Source organism: Triticum urartu, chromosome 1A, assembly GCF_056163025.1.
Source record: "Triticum urartu cultivar PI428250 chromosome 1A, HENAU_Tu73, whole genome shotgun sequence".
Taxonomy (NCBI): Eukaryota; Viridiplantae; Streptophyta; class Magnoliopsida; order Poales; family Poaceae; genus Triticum; species Triticum urartu.
In genome coordinates this window covers 266,751,516-266,763,114 of record NC_141873.1, presented here as the reverse complement: position 1 = coordinate 266,763,114, position 11,599 = coordinate 266,751,516, and the positions used below count along the sequence as shown (strand labels likewise).

The 11,599-nt window shown below is 37.7% G+C and overlaps 1 protein-coding gene across 1 annotated transcript; it reads left to right on the top strand.

The window, feature by feature from the left end:
• The first annotated feature begins 4,600 nt into the window (after positions 1–4,600).
• LOC125527100 (protein neprosin-like) lies at positions 4,601–8,262 on the top strand. The gene is made up of 7 exons (XM_048691700.2): positions 4,601–4,786; positions 4,872–4,958; positions 5,402–5,578; positions 5,830–5,988; positions 6,828–6,875; positions 6,997–7,140; positions 7,768–8,262. Exons 1-7 carry the CDS (start codon positions 4,643–4,645, stop codon positions 8,143–8,145), a joined length of 1,137 nt encoding a protein of 378 aa, XP_048547657.2. The 5' UTR covers positions 4,601–4,642; the 3' UTR covers positions 8,146–8,262.
• The last annotated feature ends 3,337 nt before the right edge of the window (positions 8,263–11,599 follow it).

Sequence of the window (11,599 nt, the reverse complement as noted above, 5' to 3'; positions counted from 1 at the left end):
ATCCTAATAATGTTTCCATTTCTGATGCTGAGACACAATTTGGTGGTGAGCATGTACCTAGTGATAATGATAATGATGATGCTAATAATGATCATGGTGGTGCTCCACCTAATGATAATAATGAATTTGATAGTGAAATAGCAATAGAACCTAAAGTTGAGCTTGATGGCCCATTGCATAAAATAAGATATAATAAACGAGAATTTGCCGCTGCGAAGCATGTTAGAGAAAGAGAACCATGGTTCAAAAACCTATGCCTTTTCCTAGTAAAGCTTTAAAATCTAAAGATGAAGATGCTTTTAATCGCTTTGTTGGATTCCTTAGACCTGTATTTTGCAAGTATCATGGACAGATGTTATGAAAATGACCCCTTATGCTAAATATATGAAGGATATTGTCACTAATAAAAGAAACATTCATGAGGCTGAAATTTCCACTATGCTTGCATATTATTCTTTCAAAGGAAAAATACATGAAAAGCAAGGAGATCCAGGGATACCTACCACAACGTGCTCTATCTAAAACAATTATGTTAAACCTGCTATGTGTGATATAGGGGTGGGTGTTAGTGTCATGCCCTTTTCCATTTATAGAAGATTTGACTTGAGTAAGTCGATCCCCACTAAAATTTCTTTCCAAATGGCTGACAAATTGACTCCTATACTTGTTGGTGTTTGTGAGGACGTTCCAGTTGTGGTTGCTAATGTAACTGTTTTATTGGGATTTGTTATTCTTGATATGCTCGAGGATGACAACATGTTGATTATCCTTGGAAGACCTTTTATGAATACTGCAGGGGTTGTTATTGACTGTAATAAAAGCAAGATCGCTTTTCATGTTAATGGCAATGAGCATATGGTTTATTTCCGAGAAATCCAAATAAAGTAAACAACATCAATTCTATTGAAAATATTATGACTATCACTATTGGAGGCTTTGAATTTCCTCTTCCAGTTCCCAAAAGGAATTATCAAACTCTTATAATTGGAACCATGCTTATGCTAGTTGAGTTAACTTAGTGCTATACAAAAGTTCCCCATTTTATGACACTCAAAAATGGTTCGTTAATAATACTTGATCAACCTTGCATCAGTTATAGCTAGGCATGTGCAAAACGTTGCCAATAATTTGGGTACTTCCTAAATACCACAACAAAGTAGTGTCTGATGGTTCGGGGTTAAATCTTGATCCAGAACAACACAAAGAGAGAAGGATGTCGGTGTACAAAAGTAGGGGCTCTCCTTTTGCACCCCTTAACTTGTGCACGGGCAGTCAGAGCCGCACCCATGGTGACACTAAGCAGGGTAGGGGAGGGATGCCGGAGCAACGCCAAGACCAGAGACGCAAAGAGAGCAAGAGGGCGAGGTGGACCCCTCGGCAAGACTCTTGCCGGGGTGGCTTCCATAGCCTCGGCAGGATCCTTGCCGGGGAAACTTACCTGACTCCAACAGAGCGTACCACCCTTGAGCCCAAGGGGTCCCCACGCCATATTGGAACCAAGGCTCAGGAGGCACCTCCGTGGTGGCATGCAGATCTTTGTAGAGATCATAGACACACAAGATCAGATGAAAACCAAAAGACGACACGCTTGGCGAGATCCTTGTCGAGGAGGTCCACGAGACCCCTGGCAAGACCCTTGCCGGGGACGGCCGCAGCGAGACCCTTGCCGAGGACTCCCGTGAGGCCGCAGTCGTGCCCGCGTCCGCCAAGACTCCACCGCCGCTCCCATACAGTTGACAGCTCGACCAGCTGAGCAGGCATCTGCGTGGCAGCACGCGGCCTCTACACCAACTCAGCAAGCACCTGTGTGGTGGCATGCGGATCTTCGTGAAGGCTCCACCACCGCGCCAGCCCAGCAGCCAGCCAATGTGGCGTTACAACACCTCGTCAGCTTGGACGCGCGTCGGAGCCAGGCGAGGCGACGACAGCTGGGACGAGCTTCTTTGACGTCCCCAATAAAGCGAGAGGGGCACGTCAGCAGCGCATTAAATGCATTTGTCCGACAATGCCAGGGGATAGAGTCAGCCCCTGTACACCTTTCCACCTCATGTTTGCCACTGTGGCAACCCCTTTTTGTCTATAAAGGAGGACCGAGGCATACTGGAGGGGATTCAGATCTTTTGGACTAGAAAGCCACGGCAGCTAGTTCAAGAACACAAGAACACCTCAATACACATACAAGCAGGACTAGAGTTTTACGCATCTCTGCAACCCGAACCTGGGTAAACGATTTGTGTGCTGACTGCCAGACCCGCTCTTCGCACAACCCCGCGCCCGCCAACCGTAGAAGGGATCACAGTGACCCCATAGGTGTCGTTTCCCACCGACAAAGGGGTTTACTTACACCATTTAACAAAATGGCCAAATAAATTATTTAGGTTAATTATTAAATTAATTAAATCTATATTTAATTAGGGAAAGATTTGGTTGTTACACATCATGACGACACACGCGGATGAGATCGTTGTTGCGGCCCCACACATAGAAGAGATCGTGGCCACTGCCGCGCGTGTCAAAGCTACCGCGGATGCCACCAAGGAGGCATTACGATCTTATGAGATTATCAAGGACTTGATCTATGCTGACAAGGACGTCGACCCCTCCTTCGAAGAAATGATCTTGCAAGGTGCTAGGGAATATTTCAACATCAAGACCATCGAGCTCAAGGAAGCATCAACGATGGAGAGCTCCGACTAAGTGTATCTCAACTACTGCTCCTCCTCCGGCGAGGATGGGTAGCTCATCACTATCCATAGTTTAATGCCCATAGTTTAGGTAATTATGCAAGAAGGTATGCACTAGGATGTTTAGTTACTTATGTAATGGATGATTAGTTTGATTATGCAATGATGTTGTAAGTATACGTTGTTGTTTTGAACACTAGAGGTTGTTGTTCTTTAGACATAGCAAGTCACATCGCACCTGACCCACATGACAAAATCGTGAGCGACGATTCTCAGTATCATACACAATTCCTTTAAATCAATTGTGTGCCATGTAGAGCACACAATTCTCAGCGCACAATCGTTTGCGCTATCACAAGTTACCGGACATGAGTTTCCATCAGATATTACACAACTTGTGTGATGCTTGCAATCATCATAAACTATTGATATATTCAATTTGTTGGCCAATCAACGCACACGATTAGAAATTCTCAATTGTTTGCGTTATGACAGTTGATCACAATGTTATACCTTACTGTGTGCCCCTTATCACACCAATTTGCATTCAAAATCATTCCTAGTGGATGTGCCACCGCACGTGTTTTGTTTCCAGGCACACGGTTTTATTTTTCTACTGTCTGCGATGCCTGCATCACACACAGTTTGTTTCAAGGGTGTGTGATAGATGTGTCTTCTTAGCCTCATTTTGCACTAGTGCTACATCTCTTACAAATTGATGAACCTTAGGGCATCCACTAGGGGAATTTGTTGTTGTCTTATAATCTGCTCCGCTTAGAGGCCCAACAAGGTCTACAAGAATACAAGCGTATATTAGAAATCAATATCCCCTTTGCATGCCACTTATGGTATGTGGAGGAGAGAGAAGAAAAATTGAGGGGAGTTGGCTCTCATGAAATAGACCACCTCTACAAGTGCTAGAAGATAAACATAATAAATATGGAGGAAATATAAAGAAAGAATGTCTAAAAAGGACTATGTGATAGCCAACCTAGTTGTATAATTCATTTTAAATGATGGTTTGAGATGACATAGAAGCATGATATAGCCAACAACCAACTATACTAGTATGCATACTTGAATCGATATGGATTGCCATTGGAAGAGTAATTTGCCTCAGATTTAGACTAATGTTTTTTTATAAATTAGCATATTAAATGCATTCTTTATTTTGAATAATAATATAGTGAATCCTTAGATTCAAGAAAGTAAGGAGCATCACTTTTAGCTCTATTGGATTTCGCAACTAGATGTATCATGCAACTAAATGAAATAAAGTCACAAATTATTATTGACTATACAATAAATGAAGATATGTAAACAATAAATATTTTATATGATCACTAACACAAAAATATTCAAGATATATTTCGATATCCATGTGTCATGACCACATATGAAATAAATTCACATGTTAATTTTAAATATACAACCAATGGAGATATGGAAACAATAATATTTTGATACACCCACTAATGCAAAATCTTTAAGATATATTTTCGTGTTGACGTGTCATGACCACGGGAGAAAAGATGGCTAGAATGGATCTGACTTAGATTCTCAAAATATGCAATTCTTTAAATTTTGACACCTAGACTACTGTGTTTACGTGTGATACTTTTGAATGCACCTCAAATGCAATGAGTCACATACACATCTTGAGTACCCATAGAATACGAGGAAGACACTAATGATCATATATATATAACAGAATTCATAGATATATAAAATCACACATTATTATTGACTATACAACTATTGAAGATATTGTAACAATAAATTTTTGATACACCCACTACAAAAAAATCTTTAAGATATATGTTGATATCCATGTGTCATCACCACAAGAAAAAGATATCAGGAATGGGTCTGAGGATAGTATGAAAACAACAACATATGTGTCTATAAAAGAGGGTGCATAGATACATATGATATATTGAAAATTCTTGATTTTCACAATGAAAGTACTATCACAAATTGTAGCAACTGTTCTTGTAGCTTACCTTACTCTAGCTCTGGGAGTAAAGGTGAACACACACCAAACGAGTGAAGACGAAGACTTTCAGGAGATCATTAAGAAACATGTCAAAAGGACCATTTCGGTATGTTCAACTAATAAGTTCTTACTTCCCTTATTTTGAGAACAATCCTTTCAACATGAAGCAATTAACTAAAATTTCAAATCAGACAAAATTTGGTGAAGTCTTTGATTGCGTTGACATTTATCAACAACCAACTCTTCATCATCCGCTGCTAAAGAACCATTTGCTACAGGTATATCTATCCTCCATACTTTTTTATGAAACTATTTCTATTTTGCTAGCCTTTATAAATTTTTATTATGTGCTTTCAACCATCTTCTTCTTTTATTATGGTAGAACCATAGAAAATTATATTACATGTTGAGTGAAATTATTGCAAACAAATTTTATCCCAAAATGTGGGGTATCCCCAAATTTTTATATAAAAATCCACTTCCTTTTTGTGTCAAACTTTGACTTATAATTTCGGCCAAGAAAATGTGGGATGTATGTTATAAAAAATATATTATCGAAAAGTTCTTTCAAATTTGCATCCGATGGCTTTAAGGCATATAACTCACATTTTGTTAGTAAAATCAATGGTCAAAGTTAGATGTAAAGTATGAAGGGAGTATTATAGAAATGAGTTATATTGGATTTTCTTGATTTTGACATTTGTATATTTCGTTGCTGCAGAAGAAACCAAGCTCTTACCCAAAAGGTTTCCACTTTAAATCATCATCTTCAGCTAACACAACGGAGTCAGCATTGCCTATGGTTGCATGCCCAGTAGGTACGGTACCAATATTACAAAAAACTAATAAAGTTGGACACATTCCCCTGTGGAGCAATTCTCTTGCTGCTGGAGGCGAGGTATTCTTTCTAACCTAAAATAATAATTTTTAATATTTATATTACTTTAGTTACATTAATAGTAATACTGTTGCATGCATAACTTATTACGTCCACATGAAGGCTTGAACAATTAGATGTCCCATTGAATTAAGTCTTATTGATGATGCATAATTGATTCATTTACCATGTGGCAAAGAGGAAATGTATTCCATAGATCTTATTCATAGAGAGGTTTGATAAAGTTCTTATAATTATGCCATCATATTCAGATAGCTGGGATCAAGACCGAAGGTGATATATATGGTGCACGAGTAACACTTAACATTTATGAGCCACAAGTGAAAGGACATGGAGATTTTAGTTCACAAGTACTTACTCTCATGCATGGTGAGGATGGTCCTCTTGAGGCCATTGTAGTTGGTTCAATGGTATGCATGATGAAACAAAATGGAAACTGTGATTTCTTATAGAATTTTTCATGTTGGTACTTTTATATTTATTCTGGCCCGTTTCATGTACATTATATATATAATATAAATATATCTACTATATTATATTTTTATGTTGGTACTTCCATATTTATTATGGTCAATTTCATGTACTCCATTTTTTCACGTGGGATCATATTGCATTGGAAATATATCTACTATATGAATACGCATGTTACATACATATCAAATGTTTCAACAAACCTCGAGGAACGTATATAACAATACAATTAATCAACTACATAACTATACATTTTGAAATCTAGTATGTTGATATGGTTATACCAATTTCAAGATATAATATACATTAATAAATATTTTTTGTTCACCCCTTAAAAACATAGGATGACCTCAAAATAATGACATAATATAAACTTAGTTTCTAATATCCGGCTGAATCATAGCAAAGGTGAGAGAAGTCACATCTACAACTAGTGTAGTGTACTATATATAGCTAGTGATATGTAGGCACGAGGGACCTGAGTTAAGATAATGCCAATTCATCATGGAAAATAAAAGTATGATTTAATCCCTAGATATTAAGCCTAACATTACCCTTAGTACATTTTCTTATATCTACATACAAAAATAGGTTTACCAATATATGTTTGATATTGCCTCATATTAGTATTTTTAACAAAAATCTTCATTTGCAAACAAACTATAAGTTAATTGTTCTCATTCTACATTACGTATTATTAGAAAGATACAATGGTGAGTCTAGACATACATCAATCATATAAAGGTACTAAGATTATTTTCATTGGATTACTTTTCAGGTATCACAAACTTTTGGAGACAGCTTTGCTAGGTTCCATATTATTTGGGTATGTATTAAGGTCTTATTAAAGGGTGACGGATAATATTACTTGTAACTAAATAATCTCTATAATAAGTATATGAGAAAAAGAACATAATACCTTTTGAACATTATTTTCAAATGGACAGCTGGGGAACAACCATAAGTCTTGCATGGATTTTCATTGCCAAGGTTTTGTGCAAACTGTACCTCACATTGGAGTTGGGGAAAGAATATCTCCGGTTTCTACCTACAATGGAAAGCAAGTGGATTTACAACTTATGCTTTTCCAGGTATTTTTAAGTACTTAAAAATGCAGCATTAGTTACTCTCAATAAAAAATGTTTTAGCAACCAAAATTATATTCAAATTCTAATTTCCACCCCAATTAGATAACCATCCAAATTTCTCATTTTCTCAACTTCCAAAGAAAGTGTCAATCATCCTCCAAGCGACCCTATTTCATTACTGATTTTTTAGCATATCGTCTATATTGGTTATTTTGGTATGTTGATAACTATGGAATAAACTTTTGCACCTAGATAATTTCTTATTTGATGGGTTGCCAATTTAAGCTTGTTATAAATATTCTATAAATTGGTTCATTTTCATCCAATATTTTTTACAATCATACATTGCAAGTTAAAGAATCGGTTAATAAATTATTTTATGCCCAAGATAGAGATAATGCTACCATATATAATGAACAATGATACAATTTCTTTAGCAATCACCGTTAAAAACCACGTGCTAGGTTCTTCTTTCAAAACAAGTGACACGTCACTTGAGTTATCAATAAAGCCAAAGAAAATGACGTCAAAGAAAAGTTGGCTAATATTTTATGCATATATTCTTAATACTGAAGACAATTCACTATTTTTAATATATGTGTCTATTTGAATTCACTTGGCTCTTATTAGGATCCAAAGAAGAAGCATTGGTGGCTATTCTATGACACAAAACCCATAGGATATTGGCCAAATTTATATTTTACAAAACTGAGAGTCAAGGCGAATATAGTAGAATTTGGTGGACTTGTTAATGGACCAACAATTCATCAAGACCCACCGCAGATGGGAAGTGGACATTTCGCAGCTGAAGGGAATGGAAAGGCCGCCTATGCTAGGGATGTTAAAATAGTAGATAGCAGTTACAAAGTTGTTGATTTGAACTTCGATAAGAGCTTTGCTTATTCTACAAAACCACCATGCTACACGGTTGATTCATTTGATCATAATAGTGATGGGGCACATGTCTACTATGGTGGACCGGGTGGTTGCCACCCTTCTGTGCGATAGATTCTATGTATTAATGATTTGTCTAAATAATGAAGAATAAGAGTATGCAAAAGGAACAAGACAATCCAAGTGTATACCATCCATGGTAGCCATTGATGCAATGTTATTGAAAACTTACATGCTTAAATTATTACAACATCGAATTAATGGGGCCATGCTGTGATAGGCCCAATCAAATTAATGTTTTGAGAAAACCATGTTCATTTTTAGCAAAAACTAGCTATAAGATTTAGTTGCCATGGGCAGATATTGGAGCAAACTATCTAGAGTAAAGTCAACTCTAGATCGCCAAAGTTTCTTCCATATGATGAGTGGTTCCTCTTTTAACCTGCATATAGATCAATATCTGTTCACTCTCTATTCACGACATTTTTCCTCTTGTCTTGGAAGTCGGGGGTTCCTATCAGTTCATTATCTATTACTAGATGATCCATTGCGCCATTGACGCAAAAACAAAATGTGTCCAAGAAGTTAAGAAAATTATATGAAATAGTTTTTATGAATAGTTTGCTAAGTAGAAGTTTGGTTTATGGCATGATAGTATATATGATAATAGTCTAAGGTCACACATGCAAAAAGTGTTTACAAAGAATACTAAAAGTACTTAAAATGACTTCGTATGGGAAGATTTTGTTTTTGCCACTCAAGATTTTGCCAATCTTCCTTATGCCACTCCAGATTTTGACATTTCACTTTTGCCACTCTTAGTTTTTGACAATTATCACAATTGCCATTCCCGTGGCACAAGCAAAAATTTCAGAGTGGCGATTATGATACTCTTCAAAAGCAAAGAGTGGCAACAATGAAATAAAGTTATTTTGATTTTTCCATAGAATGGTAATTGTGATAATTGTCAAAATCTAAGTGTGGCAAAAGTGAAATGGTAAAATCTAGAATGGCATAAGGAAAATTGGCAAAATCTAGAGTGGCGAAAACAAAATTTTCCCTTTATTAAATACTCCCGAAAGTGGTGTCAAAATAATGAGCGGGAATAGCCTGGCACAGAACCCAATGCATAGATGATACTACAAATACTTAGTCCATATATTGGCTAACTATAAGAAACTATAACCAAAAGTACACCCATTACACATTGAGAAGTCAGACATGGCTAACTCAAGATCAAGCAGCTAGGAGTCAGAACCGGCCAACCCAAATTCAGGCAATGCAAAATCAAACTGACTTGCGTAAGGACTCGGAATTGAGGATAGGGTACCCGTACTAAGTCATGGGGAACTCGTTCCCGGACCTGATCATCGAGGGCTAAAACACGAGCATGGAGGACTCAGGCACAAAGGACTGAAACTCGGGTGTGGGAAACTCAAGCAAATGAATTCGGTCACAGTCATGGAGGGCTCGAACTCGGGCATGAAGGACTCAAATCCGGGCTTCAATGCTTATACTAAAGAGCTTATTGGCAAGAATGAAGAGATCCATCCATAAATTTGGGTAATGCAACATAAGAAAACAACCATTTGCTACAATGGTAGTGCTCAAGTAAGCTCAGTGACACATAATTATGATGTAAAGTTGGGCAATGCAATGTAAGAGAACAGTCCCTGCTACAGTAGTAGTCCTCAGGTAAGCTTAATGCCACATATCACGATCTGCAGTAGTTTCTTTCAAGTAGAGCACATTAGTTTCATCAAACATATATTCGGCAAGTTCTTGCAACATAATGGCATGCATGCAAATGTAGTTAAAACAATTCTAAGAACATACCAAAGAGAATCTATCAAATTGCAGAAAAACACATTGAAATAAATGTATGTAAACAAAGGATCTCATTAATATTGTATTTTGATCCCCACCGTCATTCACTCCAGAAGCTAAGCCCCCGCTCTAGAAAAAAAGTTCCACTTCCATAGAACCAAAATATTTAAGAGGATTTTAGATCTTCCATGCATTAAAACATCAGTAGATGAGTTTTCCGAGCCTAGTCCTTAGCCCTCATAGAAACAACTATGAGAAAAATAATTGATGATGGAGATAAAATGATCATGAATAGTTGCTCCTTCTTTAGCTTGGAGTTCTCCCGAGAGTTGAATTCGAGGCAGTGCTACCAAACAAGAAGGGCAACCTTCAACATGCATAACAGGCAGGAGTTCAAATTCCAAAATGTATTTTTGGCTCCTACAACTCTAAAAGATTGCAATAGTTAATTATAAAGTATGAATCTCATCCAGCCAATGGTATACTCCAAACAACATCTTAGGAAAACAATACCTCAAAGGAGAGCAATCTATCAATAAATCCTCCATCATGCAGATAAGTATGAACATACATGATAAACGAAAAAATGAAACAAATTTTCCTACTTGTAGGAGCCAAAAAATATGTTTTATGACACATGAGCAAATCCAATCCTAATAATAAGTGCTCAAAGATGGAACCGTTAGGAATAGTAGATAGCCCAATGATGCTCCCATGGACAATCCCTATTAGAAAAAAAACAATATCCACCAAATTACACAGTGGGAACCCTGATACGACCATAAGGAAGAATACATGGGAACCAACATATAGGCATTACAATGAACTTGTGGTGCAAAAACCTGCACATAGCTCCCACCTAAATACTCCCTCTGTTCGGAATTACTTATTGCTCTAATGGATGTATCTAGCACTAAAATATGTGTAGATACATCCATTTGAGCAACAACTAATTTTCAATGAAGGTAGTACAAAATAAGGCATCAATTCATATTAGCAACAGAAATTAGCCTAGGAAAAATGAGAAAAATTATGAATAATATGTCACAATACCCGATTGAAGTACGTTAGACCTACGTTATGTTTTATGTGTGAGATCGATTTTTTAGTGCATATCTGATTTTGTTTCACAGTGACCCTCCTACTGTCGATGCTTCGGATGCTTCGGCAGTCGTGTCGAGGGCCACGGTGGCGGCAGTAGCGGCGACTCATATTGCAGCTACAGCAGATGGGGTCAATGGACCGACGGCTCTCCCCGGGGCTGCTCTAGCAGCGGTGACGGCTCTAATAGCCGTGCCAGTGGAAGTGGTGATGGTGCCAATGGTGATAAGCATTCTGGTTAGTGACAAAATAGTCGAGAAATCAGATACCGACAATGCTAACAAATGTTAGCACAAGAGAGAAAAGTTGTATTGTTACAAATGTGGCAAGCCAGGCTATTTTGTAGTGGAGTGCTCGACGAAGCTCTGTGATATTTTCCTTAAGCCGAAGCATGCGGATGAGTGCCCTCTTCTTTCGGCTGCCAATCCAGTGGTGCCTATTTATGGGGTTTGTGAGCCCAATCTCATGTTCTTTGAGACTCCTTCGATGAACTCATGCAGACCTCGTCTTGAGAATGATAGGACGGGTTTGGTTTGGGTTACACATGGTACTTTGATGAAGGAACAAGTAATTCAGCAGCTTCGAAGGTTGGTCTTGGCATCATTTCAGTGGTCCTTAGTGCGGATTGACGGGCAGCTAT